The sequence below is a fragment of the Spinacia oleracea genome, chromosome 3 (genome assembly GCF_020520425.1).
Source record: "Spinacia oleracea cultivar Varoflay chromosome 3, BTI_SOV_V1, whole genome shotgun sequence".
In the NCBI taxonomy this organism is placed as follows: Eukaryota; Viridiplantae; Streptophyta; class Magnoliopsida; order Caryophyllales; family Amaranthaceae; genus Spinacia; species Spinacia oleracea.
In genome coordinates, this window is record NC_079489.1 from 28,782,743 (window position 1) to 28,804,032 (window position 21,290).

The 21,290-nt window shown below is 36.1% G+C and overlaps 1 protein-coding gene across 1 annotated transcript in view; it reads left to right on the forward strand.

Moving 5' to 3' along the window:
- Positions 1 to 278: 278 nt before the first annotated feature.
- LOC110796460 (uncharacterized) overlaps positions 279 to 21,290 on the forward strand; it is a 29,626-nt gene continuing 8,614 nt past the window's right edge. The window contains exons 1-7 of the mRNA XM_022001519.2: positions 279 to 628; positions 13,140 to 13,376; positions 14,991 to 15,054; positions 15,137 to 15,266; positions 15,362 to 15,506; positions 18,017 to 18,265; positions 18,355 to 18,439. Coding sequence (XP_021857211.1) covers positions 439 to 628; positions 13,140 to 13,376; positions 14,991 to 15,054; positions 15,137 to 15,266; positions 15,362 to 15,506; positions 18,017 to 18,265; positions 18,355 to 18,439 — 1,100 coding nt within the window. The 5' untranslated portion in view covers positions 279 to 438. The remainder of the gene's footprint in view (positions 629 to 13,139; positions 13,377 to 14,990; positions 15,055 to 15,136; positions 15,267 to 15,361; positions 15,507 to 18,016; positions 18,266 to 18,354; positions 18,440 to 21,290) is intronic.

A 21,290-nucleotide genomic window follows, 5' to 3' on the forward strand; every position in this document is an offset into this window, starting at 1 on the left:
TAAAGGAAAGATTGGAGTTAATTGGAATGAGTCTTGGTTGATGCCTTTGTGATCAGTTACTTAATTCCAAGATAAAAACAGTTGTAAATAAACGTGAGTTGTATGCCTTATGTGATTGTTGAGTCATAACAGGGTGTCAATTTGTAAATCATGTAAAGTGAAACTGAGTAGCAATAGCTTTAGACTGTGCACGTCTAAAGTGACGGACAAACATGAGTTGGGGTTCATGGTGGTAGCCCATGGCCTTTCATTCGGACCGGTACAGTAACCCAAAAACCTATGTGCTGAATTGCTGATTATGAGACCTCCCTTTGATCTGGTTGAACTTTCTCCCATTTCAAGCACTCTCTCTCCTCTCATTTCTTTCCTTCCCTTTCACTCACCGAGTTGCATTGGTATTAACTCAGTTGACTCACCGTAGATTTTGATCCATTCTAAATGGGTTCCGTCCCGTCCACCCCGCGCAACTCTAGTGTTGCGCCGCCGGACACGGTGGAGTACATCATCGGCACTTTTGTCGGTGAGAAATTGTTTCCTCTGACCTCTGAGTTTTGGAACCAATTACTGGATTTACCCCTTCAGTTCCACTGGCATCCTGATCAAGTTCGTCAAGCTTGCGACTCTTTGGGTTAGTCACTTTTTTCCGTTTTGATTCACATGTTTTGAGGGGATTTTTTCTGGATTTAATGTCACATTATCTCAGATTGATTGCTAATATATAATGATTATGTATTGATTGGCGATTTTAGGGATGATCATTTGGAACAATGTATGGGTTTTAGAGTATGATTTTGATTGATGTTGGGAATTATTTGTCGATATTAACCATTACTCAGGACTATTTGTCTCAGGACTATTTGTTTATCTCAAGTACCCATGTTGGATCCGTATATATTTGACAATTCATTTTGGGACTTAATCATGGACTCAAGTAAAATAGGTTACTAAAACTGATTTAGTAGTATTTGATTCCGTTATGTGCCTTACAGTATGTTATGTATGGATAGGATTGGGTTGGATTGAATTGGGTTTTCGACGATGTGATGGATATTGTTTTGATGGTAATAACTGGATCGTGTTTGCTAATATAGTATGAATAATGTATAAGGAATCAAGAATTCTAACTGGCTTATGGTTCACTGTAACTAATACGAAGTAGTTTGTTATGGAATCAAGAATTCTAATTGCTCTTGCAATCCTTTGTGCTTCAGTTTCTTTCAGTTCATATAGTAATGCTTTTATGAAAGAATAAGTGACTAGACTAAAGTGATACTCCCTCTGTCCCTTAATACTTGCACCGTTTTGACTGGACACGCTTGCCAATGCACAACTTTGACCACCAATATCTTTAACTACATATTATAAAAACTTATAAAATATTAATATTTTGAGAATATATGTTAAGATGAAGCCAACAATATATTATATACTAACATTTGTTTTCATATACTAGAAATAAAATAGGGTCAAAGTGAATTATGTGAATAGTGCATAAAGTCAAAACGGTACGAGTATTAAGGGACAGAGGGAGTATATAGTTGGGAACAAGCATATTTAAAGCAGCAAAAAGTTGAAAATTAGGAGTGAGTTTAAAGCAGTTGCCAAGATGTCAAATGTTGCTTGAAAATGGCTGAAGGTACTCGTTTTTGGTGTTTTTTAATGTATGGATAATGAGCTCACATTCTAAATCTAATGCCACTGATCTAAGGCAAAGAAATCTTCAAGAATCATTACCAGAGTATACCACTAGTGTGAAACGTGAATAGGATGTCAATGTGCCGAGTATTAACTTATTCGAGATTCGAGCTAAGCTTAACAAAAAAATAATCGAGTTCAAGCTGGAGCGGACACCAAATCTTTCAAATCACATGTTTGAGCTAGGCTCGTTTATTTATTTGATTATTCGAGCTTGTTCGTTTATTCTTTTGGTTGTTAAAGCTTGACTCGCGAGTAGTTCGTTCAAATTCAAACTCCAAGCGAGGTCGAATTTAAACGGAGCATGTTACCAAATGAACTGGTTTATGACTGTTTGACTTTTATTTCTTAATAATTGATAAGTCCCGGCCTCACTTAGTGTTTTAGGGGTCTAACAAATCTCCTTTTAATAGTCAAACTCTCAAAGTAGAATTTAGGTAGTGTTTACTTTACTTGATCTCCACTTATCTTATCTTATTGGCCCTAAACTTATCTTATCTTCCCTTCTTAACTTGTTAGCTCTTATCTTATTTTATTTCACTTGAAATTATATTAACTTATTAACCTGTATTTTTATCTTCTCTTCCCCAACCCTTTTATTGGAACTTACTAAATGTAGCATTCTATCTTATTAATCCTTATCTTATCTTATTAACCCTTATCTTATATTATACGAATATACGCAGTATCTTCTTATCTTATTAACTCTTCTTTAAACTTCCTCTACTGAACTAGTTCAGTCTGAACTGGTTAGCCTGTATTTTATCTTATACTCCCTCCGGCTCAATTTAATTATCACACTTTCCTTTTTCGTTCGTCTCCTTTTATGGTACGGATCATGGAATTAAAACTCTGTCGTACCGTTACGTGACGGTCAGTCTGTAACCTGTTTTAGATTTTCCGTTCTGCTAAACCCTCATACGTAACGGTTCGACAAAAATCACGTCTTTCTCCCCGCGTCGTCCATTACGTATAGGTGACTCGCCGAGTTAGACTTTTTTTCCCTGTTACACCGTTCTTTTACACAAATTGACCAAAGATATTTTTGTAATTAGTTATGTAGTTTATGAAACATGATATTTCGAGTGCTTATTTGTTCACAAAATATAATACTCACTCATATTAGGATAGATTTGGTTATATAGTGTTGATATAATGCTTTTTAGACTTAAAATGTAATAATAAGCTTAGACATACTAATGTGGTTTTTTTTCAAAAATTCACACCGCGTCAGCCGCTATCCGTTCTATTCGGTTACAAGCGCTTTCCGCGACAACGCGACCGTTACCGCGAACGTGACCGCATCCGCGTATTTTTTTCCTATGGTATGGATCCCCTAATATTTTATTACCTCTCTCGTCTACTACTAAAAATTAGGGTCCCACTCCCTCTCTCATCCATTTAAAAAACTCTTCCACTATCTCTCATCATACCTACTTTTCTATTAAAATATTAATAGATAAGAAAACAACAACTTATCTCGTAAAACTTTGTGCAAAGTTAGTATGACAATTTAATTGAGATGGATGGAGTAGAACTTATAAACTTATCTTATTTTAACTCATCTGCACTAATGATGCACTAATGAAGGCGAGGAGAACAAAGCTTGAGGAGTATAACGTATAAGTGGGATTACTGGACTTACTCAATATTAAGATGGAAAAGTTAGTAGAATATCATGGACAATTGAGTAAATATTGATAGATTTTTAGAAAACGCTTTGACCAAGCTCGTTCACGAGTTGTTTGCGAGTGCTTATTGAAAGAACATAAAAGCCACCAACAATGCGTAAGGATTTAGGGTAAGAAACAAATTCTCTCATAAGTGTAAATTCATAAAAGGTGTTTGTCTTCATGCCTGACCAAACTACTAATCTAAAACTTAAGGGCTCCCCTAGGATCTTTGCTGCGCCAATAGCCCGAAATTCTACCCACTAAATGACTACCCATTCTAAAGGCCTCAAAGGAAGAAACAATTACTCCTTTAAGGCTTTTAAGTAAAAAAATCTTGAAATTTTGTAATAAATTATGCCATAGCTTTACTTAAGCTCTGCAGTTTCACTATAGGTGTAAGCTTGTTGAAAGTGGCACAAGGTAAGATAATAGCAATTGAGGTTTGAACAGCTTCCGATGGTTGGAATCATCTGAGTGTGGCAATGAGGACAAATCATCTCATTTGCATTGTTTGCTGGCCTCAGAGCGTTGTATTATTACTTTGCCGTACAATCACAAACTTGATGAGAAGTTGGGGTATGCCAAAACATGGATGTGGTCGTAGGTGTTTGGAAGGTTCCATCTGAGTTTCAGTTAGGCTTAAATCTTTGCGAACAATTACTAAGTATATTCACTAATAACTGGATAAATTACACCTTTTTGGATTGATATAAAATATACTTATTGACGAGGAAAAAAAGAAGATACTAGCTATATCAAAGGTGGATGCCATTTTTTGGGCTTGAGAGGTTTCGAAGAGGCGATCACCTCCTTCGTGTTGGTTATTCCTCCTAATTTGGGGAAGATATAATTAGTAAAGACAAAGAAAAAGAAAAGGAGAGAAAAAGAAGGAGATAAGTTAGTAAGCAAGAAACATTTATTGGCAAATTATTCTGCGATAATTTGCTTCATTAGTTTCTTAGTAATAGGTTGGTTATAAATATGTAATCATATTGTTAGTTAAATTCATTCAGAAATATAACATTGTAACATAATTCAGATATAGAGAAACACGTAATATTTTTAGAGTATACCATCGAATATTAGTTTATATTTTATAAACACGTCGTGAGTTATTTTATTATATCATAGAGATATAATTGTTAGCATATTTTGTTTATACACGAAAGGGAAAGAATATTATTTCCGCTGCAAGATTATTTGTAATCTTTCCCAACAGTCTGGTATCAGAGCCGGATACGTACATATACGTCGTCGTATATAAACAAATGGAAGATTCGTGGTAAGTCTATCAGGAATGATTAAATTGACATCATCCAACTATTATATGTGGAAATCTCGAATGGAAGATATCCTTTATTGTAAGGACTTGTATAAGCCCATCGAGGAAGAAACTAAACCGGAAAATAAAACCGAAAATGCATGGAAGTTGGAAAATCGTAAGGCGGTCGGGTTAATACGACAACATATTGATCAGAGCATTTTTCAACATGTTGCTAATGACACGGATGCCTACAAGCTTTGGAAAAAGCTTGAGTCAATGTATGAGAGGAAGACAACTTTAAATAAAGCTACATCGGTGAGAAGGTTGGTTCGTCTTCTATACAAGGAAGGTAAAAATATGGCAGAACATATGAATGAATTTCAAGGCATTGTTAATCAGTTGACAAATGTCAACATGGAAATTGAAGATGAAGTCCAAGCCTTATTACTCCTCAGCTCATTACCTAGCTGGGAAAGTCTTGTTATCTCGTTGAGCAATTCGGCTCCGAGTGGTAAACTCACCCTTGATATGGTGAAAGACATCTTATTCAATGAAGAAGCTAGAAGGAAAGAATTTGTCTCGACATATCAGACTGAGGCACATATTGTTGAAAATCGTGGGAGACCAATGTTTAGAGGTTCCCAAAGTCAAGAAAAATCTAGAGGCAGATCAAAATCCAAAAAGAGGTTCACTTGCTTTTATTGTCATAAGCCAGGACATAAGCAAAGTGAATGTAGAATATGGAAGCGGGACATGAGATCTAAAAATGAAAGGAGTAGTGATAATGAAGATAAGAAAAATGTCACGGCTACAACAGTAGGTGATGATATTTATTTTGTAGGTGATGATGAGTGTTATAACCTAACAAGTGAAGATTGTAGTTGGGTAATTGATACAGGTGCTTTGTATCATCTAACTGCAAATAAAAATTATTTCACATCTTACACTAGCGGAGATCTTGGTTTTGTAAGGATGGGAAATGATGGATCCTCCAAAATTTTTGGTATTGGGGATGTTTGTTTGGAAACCAATACAGGCTGTAATCTTACACTACGCGATGTCAGACATGTTTCAGATATTCGGCTGAATTTGATTTCAGCTGGTAAACTTGACGATGAAGGGTATGCAAATCACTTTTCAAATGGAAAGTGGAAATTGTCAAAAGGCTCGATGATTGTTGCTCACGGAAAGAAGCAACAAACCCTTTATGTCACAAATGGGAAGCTTAGCTCACAACTAAATCTCTTGGTGGTGCATCATATTTTGTTACATTTATTGATGACCATTCCAGGAAAGTGTGGGTCTTTCTTTTAAAAAGTAAAGACCAAGTCTTTGACGCGTTTAAGGAGTTTCATGCAAAAGTAGAAAGAGAACTTGGCATGAAATTAAAATGTGTGCGATCCGATAATGGTGGTGAGTATAGAGGTCCATTTGAAGAATATTGCAGGAAGTATGGGATAAAGCTCGAGAAAACTGTCCCAAAAACACCTCAACAAAATGGTCTCGCTGAAAGAATGAATCGAACGATCACGGAGAAAGTTCGTTCGATGTTATCACATGCAAAGTTACCTAAATCTTTTTGGGGGGAGGCAGTAAAGACTGCAGTTCATTTGATTAATCTTTCTCCTTCAGTTCCACTTGATGGTGATGTTCCACCGATGATATGGTCTGGAAGAAAATTAAACTATGAAAGTTTGAAGGTGTATGGATGTAGAGCCTTTGTTCACATCCCGAGGGATGAAAGATCAAAACTTGATAGCAAGACAAAACAATGTATTTTTCTTGGCTATCCTGAAGATGATTTCGGTTATAGGTTATGGAATCCTGGTGAAAGAAAAATTGTTAGAAACAGAGATGTTGTTTTCTTTGAAGATCAAACCATTGAAGACATACAAAAATTGGGAAAATCTACAACATCCCATGAAGAATTGCCTATAATCATGGATCCAATTCCTTCTCCGGATGCAATTGATGATCACGGGGGAGAAGTACACCAAGATGATCAACCTCATGATGATGAGAATGTGGAACATATTCCACAACAAGAAAATCAATCATCTCATGAAGCAGAATTAAGAAGATCCACTCGAGATAGACGACTTCCAGCAAAATTGGTCGGAGGTGAATATCAGTTATGTAACACCCCGACAATTCTCTCTTTTCTAAAATAATCTTTTAATATAAAACGTAGAGAATTATCAAGGCATTATCGCCCGTGTGAAAACGTAACGGCTTATTCAGAATTTTGCAGCGGAAAACATAAAACTAACTGTAGGTTTATAAATAATCGATTACAGGTTTAGTCCCAAAAATCATCCAACAAAAATAAGGAAATATAAATAGTACGACAAGTTTAAAGTCCCAATTAACAAACCCAAGTCAACTTAGCAAATCAAAACTAAATACAAGCTCTCTATTCCCGATCCCAATGATGCAACATCTTCAAACCTGCAGATGGACAATGCTTATTGATCCTTAGAGACTGCTCACCAAAGATTGGGTCATCACAGGATCAATAAGGCATAGCCATGATCAACATGCACAAGCAAAAGCACGTAATCAGCAAAGCTGAGTACTACATACTAAATCGATAATAATCCTAACATGATTCTATTAAACGAACAATCCTAACATGGTACTAAATAAAACATAAGCAAGGATAATCAAGATATGTTGACTTGAAGACTATATTTGACTGAACTAGACCTTTGTATCATTAACATTATTTTAATTGAAATAGTCAATGGACTGAGTTGTCTACTAGAAACTTCTTCTTCTTCACTAAGGAAGACGAGGTACGGGCGCGACTCCGTAAACCCCAATGACCTGCGATATCGAGGGACTTTTAAATAAAAATAGAACCGGTGATCAATCCGGCCCCAGAAAAAGCCATAGGCTACCCATGACCCCAACTCCTGATTGTCCGTCACTTTAGACGTGCACAGTCTAAAGCTATTGCTACTCATTTTCACTTTACATGACTTAACTTTTAATACTTGGTTATGACTCATCAAACATAAATATTATATTCAACAAGTAAACACAACTTCTTTTATCTTTGAATTAAACCAGTGATCACAACATTCAACCAAGAGCCAATTCCAACTATTTTAATCCTTCCTTTATCCATATTTAAAAACCTTTATTAGGTATAAGGTTCAACTACCAAACAAGGTCCTCGGCCCTTATAAAGGAGTGAAAATCTAAAGAGGAACAACGATCAATAAAGATCTAAACCAATATTAAATAATATAAAGTTCCACAAAACCAACATGCTTGCATCAATATTCCATGCTAACATGATTCAATTCTTATAAATAAAGTTCTATGCTCAACGCATTAATTCAACGACATTGAACATGAAATTCCAACATAAACAAGTTCATAAATATATTCATCATATTCTCAATACAACACACATCCAAGCACACGGTATGTACGTACCTTGTGTAAACAAACTGATAGGCCACTTTAACGAATTCAAAAGTCGCCCACAAAGAATTCTCCGCCTAAAATAATCAAGAAACGTACGCAAATCAATTCCTAATAATTTACAGCAACACTAACGTACTGTAAACACATCCTAAACATATTTAGAACATTCCCCAATATCGAAACTTAATCAATTAACTTCCTAGAATAGTGATTAATTCCCTAACGATCCCTAATCATCATAAACTCCAACAAACGTTCCTTTTTAAATTTCCAGCAATATAAAATAATTCAAAACTTGCTCAAAATATTTTCAACATCCTTAAGATCATAAAAATAATAACTTTAATAGGTAGAATCATTCTATTATGATTTTAAACATAATAAAACCTTAAAAATCCATGCTTTAATAATTAAATTCCTTATTTCAATTCAACTATGTAATCTGAAAATTAAATTATCAATTAAGCATAATGTATAATCTGAAAATCTAACTTAATCATAAAAACTTATAATTTATATTCACGAAACATGAATTAAATTAATAAAACTTCATTAAAACCCTAATTTAAACGTAATTAACAAATCTGAAAATAATTAAATTAATTTCGACAACATATAATCTGAAAATTAGTAATTAAATCATAAAAATCATAAATTTATTCAATCAAAACATAAATTAAATTGATAAAGTATAATTAAAACATTTAATTACTTAGGGTTTATGAAATAACCAAGAGAGAGGGAATGGGTTGCTGGCCGGCGGTAGTGGCGGCGGCAGCAGGCGGGTAGTCTACGTCGCGGCGGACAGGCGGAGCGGCGCGACTGGTGGCTGACACCAGAGATGGTGGCGAGGGGAGTGTGCTTGCGTGGAGGAGGAAGGAGGGAGGAGCAGGCTGGGCGGCGGTGCACGAGGAGGCAGCGGCCAAGGCTGGTTGTTGTCCTGGGCGGCAGCGGTGGTGTTGTCGTGGGTGGAGCTGGTCGACGTCGGCGGGGAGTGCTGGTTCGAGTAGACAAAACACCAAGCTTAAGGAGGAGCGAAAAAGAAATGAAAGAAGCAAGAAACGAAAGGGAAGAGAAGAACTGACCGGCGACGGAAAAGGAGCAGGAAAGCCGGCGGTATCGGCTCGAGGGCGGCTGCGCAACAAGGAAGCAATGACAGGTTTGAGAGTTTTACGAGAGGAGGAATTACGTGAGTTATGTGTTTGAGGGTTGAGATGAGAGAAGAGGGTTTTCTTTTCTTTCTTTCTTTTTTTTTTTTTTTTTTTTTTTTTTACGTAAGATTGAAGTAGAGGTAAAAGAGAAAGTTTTGGGTTTTATTGTTTTGGGCTTTACTCAATTGGGCTAGGAGTATGATTACGGTTGTTTGAATCCAAAATGGCTAGGATCGTTTTTCCGAATTCAACGAGTTTTCCTAATTCAAATTCTTTTCAACATAAAATTCTAAAATTATTCTTGATTGCACAAACCGTTAAAACATTTAGAATATATTTAAATAAAATTAAATATACATTAAATATATAATAAAGTTAAAAAATCGTTAAATATTTAGAACGTACTTAAAATAAAATAAATATACGTTAATTTTATATTTATTACTTAAAATTCATAAATTCTATTTAAATATAAATAATATACGTTAAAATATATTAATAAAATTTATAAATTTACGGGGGATTACAAGTTACTTACTGAAGGGGGAGAACCAGAGTCTTATGAAGAGGCTTTGAAAGATGTACACCAGGAAAAGTGGATGGAAGCCATGCAAGATGAGATAAAATCCTTGCATGAGAATCACACATTTGATTTGGTACAACTACCAAAGGGGCGATGAGCACTCAAGAATAAGTGGGTGTTTAGATTAAAGACTGAAGAAAATAATCCACAACCAAGATATAAAGCTAGGCTGGTTGTGAAGGGGTTCAGTCAAAAGAAAGGTATTGACTTTGAAGAAATATTTTCACAAGTTGTGAAAATGTCGTCAATACGAGTTGTTCTTGGCATGGCAGCATGCATGGATCTGGAAATTGAACAACTAGATGTGAAAACAGCCTTCCTACATGGTGATTTGGAAGAAGAAATATATATGGAACAAGCTGAGGGATTTCAAGTTAAGGGAAATGAACACATGGTATGTCATTGTAATAAGAGCTTGTATGGCTTAAAGCAAGCACCGCGACAATGGTATCGAAAATTTTAGTCTTTTATGAAAGATCATAAATATCAAAGGACGAAATCAGATCATTGTGTGTTCATTAAAAGATTTGTTGAGGGAGATTTTATCATTCTACTCCTCTATGTCGATGATATTTAATTATTGGTCATGATACCAATAAAATCGCCAATTTGAAGAAGGCGATGAATAAGTTCTTTGCTATGAAGGACTTAGGACCAGCAAAACAAATACTTGGCATGAAAATCTCCCGTGACAGGAAAAATAAGAAGTTATGGCTGTCACAGGAAAGATATATTGAGAAACTACTTGAGAGGTTTAATATGCATAAGGCTAAGCCAGTGAGCTCTCCACTTGCAGGTCATTTTAAATTAAGCTCTCAACAAGTCCTACAAGTGATAAAGAAAAAGAAGAGATGGATCAAGTTCCTTATGCATCTGCAGTTGGCAGTTTGATGTATGCTATGGTTTGTACAAGACCGGACATTGCCTATTCAGTAGGTCTTGTTAGTAGGTTTCTTTCTAATCCAGGGAAAGAACACTGGGAAGCTGTAAAATGGATACTAAGGTATTTACGTGGCACGTCAAAAATGTGCATATGCTTTGGTCTAGGAGATCCTGTGTTGAAAGGTTACACAAATGCAGATATGGCTAATGATGTTGATTCGCGAAAGTCAGTATCAGGTTACATGATGACTTTTGCAGGGGGAGCTATATCATGGCAATGAAGGTTACAAAAATGTGTTGCATTATCAACAACAGAAGCCGAGTACATTGCTGTGACAGAAGCTTGCAAAGAGCTCTTGTGGATGAAGAATTTTCTACAAGAGCTAGGAATTAAACAAGAAAATTATATACTTTATTGTGACAACCAGAGTGCTATTCATCTGGCGAAAACTCCCACCTTTCATTCCCGTTCTAAACATATAGATGTAAGGTATCATTGGATACGAGATGTCTTTGAAGCCAAGCTGTTACATTTGGAAAAGATCCATACTGACCATAATGGCTCAGATATGATGACCAAAATATTGACCATACAAAAGCTTGATGTATGTCGAGGAGAAGCGGGTTTATCAAAAATATTATAATAAGTCGGAAGGGGGAGATTTGTTGGTTATTCCTCCTAATTTGGGGAAGATATGATTAGTAAAGACAAAGAAAAATAAAAGGAGAGAAAAAGGAGAGAAGTTAGAAAGCAAGAAACATTTATTGGCAAATTATTCTCCGATAATTTGCGTCATTAGTTTCTTAGTAATAGGTTGGTTATAAATATATAATCATATTGATAGTTAAATTCATTCAGAAATATAACATTGTAACATAATTCAAATATAGAGAAACACGTTACATTTTTAGAGTATACCATCAAATATTAGTTTATATTTAATAAACACGTCGTGAATTATTTTATTATATCATAGAGATATAATTGTTAGCCTATTTTGTTTATACACGAAAGGGAAAGAATATTATTTCCGCTGTAAGATTATTTGTAATCTTTCCCAACACTTCGTCACCATGGGAAGACCTCGCAAGCTTCAAACTAAATCTTCAGGTAACAAGACTAAGAAACAAGATGGTATGGTATCCAAACCAACTACTCATGCAAACACAAAAAACTTCCAAGCTCCATCAACGGTGGAGGATGACGCTGTTTCTTGAAAAGTCGAGCACAAACCCAGAAGTGGGTATTATATTTTTGTGAACAAATAGCCACTCGAAATATCATGTTTCATAAATTAAATAACTAATTACTAAAATATTTTTGGGCAATTTGTGTAAAAGAGCGGTGTAACGTGGAAAATGCCCTACCGCGGCGAGTCACCGTTACATAACAGACAATGCGGGAAGAAAGACTTGATTTTTGTCGCACCGTTATGTATTGGAGCGCAAATCCAATCGTTACAAACGGCCGTTACGTAAAGGAATGGCTGAGTTTTAATTGCATGGTGAGTACCCAATCCCACATCCATGATCCAACTCATGAATAGGTGCATATCAATTTTAACAAAAGATATATATTGAGAGAGGGGAGAGAAGTCGAAGGTAATTTAATTTATTGATTAAATAATATTTGTGATGGGAAATCCTGGTCTCAACTACAAAAAAGAAATGGGTAAATTATTTGGGAGTTGGGACATTCAAAAAAACAATGTTGGATCTTCTCCCCTTCTATCATGGATGATAAAAGGCATGCGTGGTGCATAAGCTTTGTTCTTAAGTACACTCTTATGTTGCCTTACGGAAGAGATGTGGTTGGGGTTGCTAGGTTATTGCTTCTGTGAGCTGGTGTGTGGTGCCTTAAAACCAAGATCCATGGTGGTTGTTATAGTTGTCTTTTTAGGTTGAAGTAGCAAATTATTTACTGTCTTCTTTTGCTAATTATGACTATAAAGTTGGACGATCTTAATTCAAAGAAGTAGAATATCAGTACTATATACTTGCAAAATCGATGTAATATTTATTTACAGATGTAATGATTTTCATTTTGGAGATCACAAAAGGTTTAATGTGACGAATTGAGGATCATAGGGGGGTTACGGAGTACTGGGGTCATTTTAGGAGATCATCAAGGAGTAAATGAAAGGAAGCTGGATTCTTATGTTTGAAAGAGGCTGGATTTAGTGAGGCTTTTATTGATTCTGTTTTTGTCATAACTGATAAGTTTCTAAACTTCGGTATATGTGAAAGTTGATTCAGCAGCTATTACCAGTGAGGATCTTTAAATTCGTAGGGATCATTAATATACTTATTTCTCTGTATTCAATTTTTTACTGTGCATCTTAGCTATATCCCGCAGTACTACCCTTCTTTATCAGTCTGAGTACGTGGCATGAGATAGAATGATTACTTATTGGCTCAGCCTTTCTTTTTGACCCCTCTTCTCAATGCTCATGCAGCGCAGAACAACTATCGCACAAGGCATCTCGGGAAACTCTTGATCCACTTAGCATATTGTTTGCAAGATTGCATTTCAAGCTCTGGCGCTTCATCCATTGCCTTTACCAAGGCTCTGAATGCTGCATACTTGTCTTCGGTATTTTTGACACATACAATAGAGAATAGCAAGTCTGGAAACTTTGAAGAGTTGCACCTTTCTCTGGATAGTCACGAGGTACCAACTGGATTTCCTAAAGGTAAAAATGTACAGTATGTAGGATATAGGCATTAACGTTGAGTAACTGTGGCAACCTTTTATGCAATGAATGTATTGTTGTGAATTCATCTGTATAATGTCTTATGTAATTTCTTTCTTTTTAAGTGAAATTCTTGCGTTGCTTTCCCAAATGTCGCTAAGTATCATCTTTATGTCCACTCTGGCCCTATCCTCCGGTCCTCCCTCTAAAATTAAATAAAAATTACTAATTAAAGCATATTTCTTATTTCTATGTTACATGATGTTTATGCTGATTAACGTAGGCATTTTCCTGATTGAAACTTCCGTTGATGTTAGTGATATGACATAGAGTTGCTAGTTTTGTAGGGAGGAGCTTATGTAAATAGAGTTGAAGTAACATTTTTTTGTTGCTGATGTGCTGTATAGCAAATCAAAAAGTTATTTAGGCTGTTCTCCACCATTCATTACCATGAATTCATCCAACGGGCTGCATAGGTTGGCATATTGCATTTTCTGTCTAGTCTGTTGTTGGGAAAAGGTGGTACTTGTTTTATTGTAAACATGAATTTGCGAAACGGTGGAATTGCAACTTCCTTGGACTTTGGATTCCCATATAACAAGGAAAGTTTTCTCAAATTCCCTCTGGTCATTCATAACTCCCATGAAATGTAAATTCCCTAATGTCAACCAAACAAGTTGAAGCACTTTCCTAGGAGTTATATACAGGAGGTTACGTCCCACATTAACATGTTGGAAGGCAATAAGCAAAGGCGCACCATATAGGTGAAGGGAAGAAAAGTTTCTTTAATGAAAAGCAAGGTCATTTAAATGTAAAATGTTGTGCAAAACTTCTTGCCTGCACATTTCAAAAATAAACTAGAAAAATGACAGTTATTTTTTCATCATAATGCATAGTTCTTTCGTAGCATATGTAAAGGACTTCATGGTTTTGGACTTTTGGTTTTCCTTATTTTGATATTAAAACTTGCAAAATTACTTGCTTTAAACAGGTTCCTGAGTCGTGTCTCATTTCTCTTGAAATAGCTTGAGGCTCTTCTGAATCCTTTAATTTGTTCCTCAGAGCGTCAGGGTGCTTTCTAGTATATCACGTCAGATAGACTTGGCAAATGCTCTACCTTTTTCTGTAATCCTGTAACGAAGTTGTTACAGTCTCTGAACTTACTCTGCATGATATTATGTCCAAATTCTAAAGCTTGAACTGTCTTCATCAATGTTGATGCTGCTACTGAAAATTTACTGTGGTTAACATGTTGAAACTGCATGAGTCTGAGAACTGTTGTGTAATTTTGTTAGAGTTTCATCTCATTTAGTCCTTGGCTCCTTGCTGTTTGGATGATGAAGAGTCTATTGCTGACAGAAAGGCTCTTTCTTTTTTCACCTTTTCTTGGTTTATTCCGGAGCCCATTTGTGGGACACTTGAACAACATGGTATCCCTTATTAAATGAAGGAATATTTTTATTCTTGTATTTCCTTGATGTGATGCAATTACTGTGGAATGTGGATGCCACTCTTTTACTGGAATATGTGATGTCATCCCCCCCCTTCAGCCACCCATAACACACCAGAAAAAAGAGAGAAGGGTTTTACTAATTTTCCCCTTTTGGCATGCAGATCAGAGTGTTGAAAATATTGTTATCCACAGTGTAATTAGCTTTATTTGCACAGTTGACGCTAGGTATGCGAGTAAAAACTAGTATGTTACTATCTATAATGATGTTTTCATCATTCTACTGATAATGCTTCTCCTGCAATGCAAGTCCTCAAACATACCTGCTTCATTGTGAACTGCTTAACTTCATGATGGCGGCCATGTCAACTCAGCTTTTGTCTGGTCCATCGCCAGGACCGAAAGATTTCCATCCATTTCTAGAGGCTGTTATGTCTCAGGTGATCAGAAAAGAAGTTGCTTCTCAGTTGTCTTTCTGACTAACCAAGTCCACACCTCTCTTATATTCATTGTGTACTTTTGTTCTAAATTTCAGGAACCTTCCCTGGTTGCATTGCTGGTTTCTAAGCTGCTGTTAAATTATATTTCCCAACCACGGAGTGCCTTCAATGGTGCATCTTACCCTGCCATTGTAGAAGGGAGTCAACCTGGTGTCTTACAGAAAGTTGGATCAGCTGCTGGTAAAGATTTCTTTGACGCATATATCTCTTCTCTTTTGGTTCTTTAATCTTGTTAGAGGCAGTTCCTCTAAATGGGAAACCCCTGCTAAGAAGATAACTTTGAATTTCGCCGCTAAGCAATGATGACATTGCTTTTTTCTTATTTGGACACAGTATAGATTGCTTTGGATGTATTAATTGAATGATTACAGTGCACAATTTGACTTATAGCACCTAATGGGTCATTTGAAATTGAAATGCTTGTTTGTAGTGCCAGCTTATTGAACTGAACTTCATCATTTGCCGCTTCTAGAAGACGCATCACTTTCTGTGAATAGCTTTCAAATAAATCTAAGCCGTACCTTTGTATTCTTCAGTTCTAAAAAAAAGCTGTATGATGTTTTTTCCTTTTCAACAACTTTGCCAACTCTAACTCCATGGTAAAGCTTCATAAGTGTCAAAAGCATAGTTTTTAATGTTTTATCTATTGCAAGCCTGATGTCTGCTAATAGCAGTTTACAAAATGCAAATCAAAAGATAATGTAATAAAGATTAAACCATGCAAAATGCAGAAGCCACCATCTCTGATAGTCAGTGCCAGTGTTAACAATGCAGTAACTTTTTGTCTGAGACTAGTAGAGTGGTGTCTGGGGAGTCTTTCAACTCTAAAATATCCACTGATATTGCAGTATAAGGTTAATGCGGTTGTATTTATTGATAAACAATTGTATTGTGGGGTTTTGTGGATTTTATGTGTGTTGACCCCTTTTTGATTCAATGTTGTTGGGATTTGTGAAGCTGACTCAGGAATCATGCAATTTGTGCTTTGATATAAGCAAATTCTTTATAACTTTACTATTTAAATACATCTTTTGGTCAAGATGTCAGCTGCTGGACTAAAGCAAGATACTAAAAGTGTAAGGAAGGGTTGCATGTGAACCTTTTGTGATTGAATTCATTGAAAATTTCTGCTTAAATTGAAGAAATATCAAATGGATACAATGAGACCTGTAATGCTTCATTTTCTGAATGTTATTTGTTGTAAAAGGTAAGGGATAGCTGAGATGGGGATACTATAGTGGAATCGTAGATAGCTCCGAAGAAATTGGATTAGAAAGAAGTCATCCTGGCAAAGGTAGGATTTTCTATGCTTAGTGACAAAATAAGGAATTACTTCCATTGGTTTGGGCATGTGAATTAAAGACCCTTGATCATGTCAAGCAGAGCTAATATATGAAGCAGTTAAGAATATCCCATTTAAACCAGGTAGGTATAGAACCAGGTAGGCAACTAATGGAGAATTATCGGGATAAGAAGAAGGATTTACATATGGTTTTCATTGATTTGGAGAAGGCGTATGATAAGGTACCAAGGGAAATTATTTGGTGGGCATTAAGTAGGAAAGGAATTCCGAGGAAGTATATTGATATCATCAAGGACATGTATGAGGGAGTTAGCACGAGTGTGAGAACTAGTGTTGGTAAGACCAAAGAATTCCCCATTACGATTGGAGTGCATCAAGGTTCCGCACTTAGCCCTTTTCTTTTTGCTATAGTCATGGATGAATTGACGAGGTCAATCCAAGATGGTATACCCTGGTGCATGATGTTTGCAGATGATATTGTGTTGATTGATGAAACAAAAGAAGGAGTGGAAAGTAAGTTGGAGTTATGGAGACAAACTTTAGAATCTCGGGGTTTTAGGCTGAGTAGAAACAAGACGGAATATATGGAGTGTAAGTTTAGTGGAGTTCAAGATAGAGAGACAGGGGGGATTACCTTAGATGGGAAAATTGTCCAAGGCTCTGAAATGTTCCGTTATTTAGGATCTATTATCCAAAAGGATGGAGAATTGGATGGCGATGTGGCCCACAGAATCAAAGCAGGTTGGTTGAAGTGGAAAGGTGCCACAAGGTTTCTATGTGATTCAGGCATGCCCCAAAGATTGAAGGGAAAATTTTACAATATTTCTTCTATAATATATATACATTTTTCTCTTATCTTACTTTCATTAATTCCACCTTCTCTTTCTTGCTTTTTTCATTTTTACTTCCTGCTCCTTTCTGGTTTGATTGGTGACAATGACGATCTCCTACGACGATTCATGTTAGGCGACCCCAAATCATTTTGGGACTAAGGCTTTGTTGTTGTTGTTGTAGGTATAGAATGAAAACTTGCAGAAGACCTTGTCAATTACTCTACTTAGACTTGGTGGAAGTTCTTTGTACGGATAGACTTGTGGGTACGAACCAACTGTGATGGCTCTACTTGTAGGAATAAGCTTCTTTTTGATCCTAATACCATATTGATTTTCCTAAGGTGTCTGAGTGCACTAAACTAACCATCAAATATTTAATATAAAAATAAAGTGTTACTTTTATGCTGCTTTCCTTATAGTCTTTTGGACTTACTGTGTTCCAGAAGATTAATTTTGGATTCAATAGTTCTCTTTTTCGTTCCCTTCTACTCTGCCTGTACCATCTTTTGTTGTTGTTGGTTAGTTGTGCTGACATTTTCGGTTTGCACTTGCAGCGAATTTGGTGTTATTCCCGCTCAATCTCATTGCTGGTTCAAACAATGAAGGTTCAAGAAGTCTGTTGGCACGGAGCAGTCTTCATATATTACTTATTCTTGTACATTTTCGTAAATGCGCTGTTACGAATGAGCCCATCAGTAGTAAAAATGATGGTAATACTGCTGTAGAGGCTTTGCTTAAAGAAAAGACATTTTTTTGCCAAAATCCATTTTGCAAGGCTTTAGAAAGTGCAAGAGATGTAGAATGTAAGTGTTTCAATCTATATTCTTCCATTAATAGGGCTTTTATTTTTTGTTTTGTTATGGTTTTAGGTTGATTAGTCATTTGTTTGCAGTTGATCGGCTTGACGTTGAGGGGAATGCTCATAGTGGCCCACTTGCGAGGGTATCCTTTGCCTCCCTCTACGATACTTTAGGAATGTGAGTGTCTTTTTTTTTTGTCCTTGTAATGAATCATAATTGTGGTCGCCATGCATCTAGGAGATCTATTGATTTGCCTCCCTCTATTATACTTTAGGAACGCGGGTGGCCATTTGCATGTTCCCTTTTGCTCCTTTCAGTTTTTGCCCTAGCCCAAGCCATTTCCCCACTTATTAGGAGTTCTATTAACTGTTCTCTTGTTCTGTGCCTTACTGAAATATCTTGATGTATGAATACCTCCTTCCCCCCCTTTCAGCATGTTCTGTTTTTTGTTCTTTAACTTTTTGATGCAGACTGTTGTGCAGAAGAGTTATACCTGTAATTGTTGTGACATATTCTAGGCTCTATCTATTTCCATTACTGAACTAGTGTGTAATGGTGGTTGTTTTGGAAAAGTTATTGTGTCTGTAACTCTGTAATAGTAAGGCTCCGTTCTGTTCGACTTATTTTGACTTATTTCAGACAAAATAAGTTAAGATAAGTTCAGTTAAGTTAAGATAAGTTCAGATAATATAAGTTTAGCAAAAATAAGTTTTTTTCATACATTTTCATACACAAATAAGTTTATTTCTGACAAAATAAGTTTTTTAAAATAAGTTCAGATAAGTTAAGTTAAGTTCAGATAAGTTCAGATAATATAAGTTCAGTCAAAATAAGTCCAATAGAACGGAGCCTAAATGGATTTCTATATTTAGTAAATGGGGTCACATGGTGTAAAATCTTGCCTGCGTTAATTCATATCGCCCGAGTTAACTCGAATTTTCATGTTGGCAATATGAGATTTCCCGAGTTGTCACGCTGTTTCAAAAAAGCGATATTTCGCCCGATTCAACCGTTCTGGTAAAAAATCGCCCGAGATATACCGATACGACTTGCAAATCGGACGATTTTTTCCTAGAAAACGGGGAGAAGGAACATAGAATTCCAAGTAGAGAAGAAGTAGAAGAGTGAAGATGTAAAGACCGCCAAGACTTAAGTGGTGAAGACTTCCATGGATGTTTGGAGGAAGGAAGAGAAAGAGTTAAATCTTGGAGTATATTCTTTCACATACTGTGACTGAGTTGGGGTAGGTGAGGACCGGGTCAGCCTTTTCCTTTTATTAAATATATCGCTTTGGGGTAGGTGGGAACTGGCAGTGGGTGGGGGCGGGGGTGGGGGTTTGGGCTTTTTCACTTTTATTTATTAATATTTTTTTTTTAAAATTCCCTCACTAACTTACTCTTATTATACAATTTTTTTATTAATTTTGTTTTCCCTTACTAATTGATCTTGAACCACCGCGACCCAATCCGCGTCCACCGAGACCGTTCCATTACCGCATCACCGCGACCAGTCCCGCAACCGTGACCGATACCGTAATTTTAATCTATGGGTCACTTGCACAAGTGGGTGGATATTTCCTATCTGTCAGATTAGATTGGTGTGAAGTCATCATGATGCTTCTGATCAGTAAGAAAAAAATGTCCCGTTATTACTTGGTTCCTCAGGCTGAATCCATCTTTTTGGGTAACCTGTCTATCTCAAAATGCTCGCTAATCAATGCTTTCGCACCATGGAGCTCTCAGCTGCATCTCTTCATCAGTTGTAGGTTAAAACCATTTTCTTTTGTAGGATATATATTTTTTAGTTGGTAAAGGAATTCAATGTTTAACTATTACTCCCTCAATTCCATGTTCCTTATTCAGCAGTTGAACGTATGCAGTTTCGTAGGAGGTTTTACCGTGTTAATTATTGCACCAGTATTTAATATTGACAACTTATATGTCAATGCCACGAACTAAATGATTAACATTACTGTAACTAGAACTTTCACTATTTCTTGAACTATGAATTTGTTTTTCTGGATCATTTAGACTTGAATCTTCCTTTGTACTGGTATTTTCAATAGGACCAAGACTGTCCATTGATTTACTTAATCCACACCCGTGTTCTAACTCTTTCTTAGACAACATCGAATTGAACCACCATTTTTTCATAGAGCTTTCTTGCTCCCTATTCGCATGAAAATAAAATTGATGAATAGTCATTCGATGAAAATAAATTTGAACATTTCCTGCCGTGTATTCGTATTTTAAATTAGTAAATAATACTGTGTTAATTTTTGTATTTAAAATTGACTGTGTTAATAATACTGTGTTGATATTTTAAGAGGTCAGACCACATTGAATTGGGGGAGTATTAAAAATGAAGTTCGAGAGTAGTTTATTATAATCAAGTTGGACACTGGACAGTGAGTTGTTGGGGCATAACTCTATTGTGATTATAGTTCATACTTTTGTGAGAGTCTGCTGTTCGGGTCAAGCGAGCCTGTGTTTCTTCATGGGAGTATTTTCTGTTACGGTGGAGGTGAAGGGTGAACCACGTAGTTATTGTCAGTTAGCATAGTATATGTGTCCGGGGCCTTTTGATGTTGTTGGTAGTTGGGTTTTGGCACTTTACTAAGTTTACTTCCATTTCAGATAAATGAAATTTTGGGAGATGTAAGGGGAAGAAACGCTTATTGGAGTTTCTTGGAGCATCTCTTTCAAATTTTACTTAGAATTAGCGCCTTTCCTTTTGGCTGATGTATTCTAGACCGACATGTTTGAGATACTAGTACTTATTTTATAGTTAGGCATCTCAAATGAGGCTTTGGAGTCAGAGAAAGGGAGAGGTACATGAAGACAAATTCGCATTTCCTTGATGTTTCATATGCCCCTTTCTTTTTGAGGTTTTTATTTTTTATTTTTTTATAACACTACTTATCTGTTATGTGTGAGTTTCCAAGTAGTTTGCTGAGCAACGAATGGAAGCTGATCCCTTCCTTTGACAAGTTCATTTATCTGGACAACCTTCATAGTCAGTGTTCTTT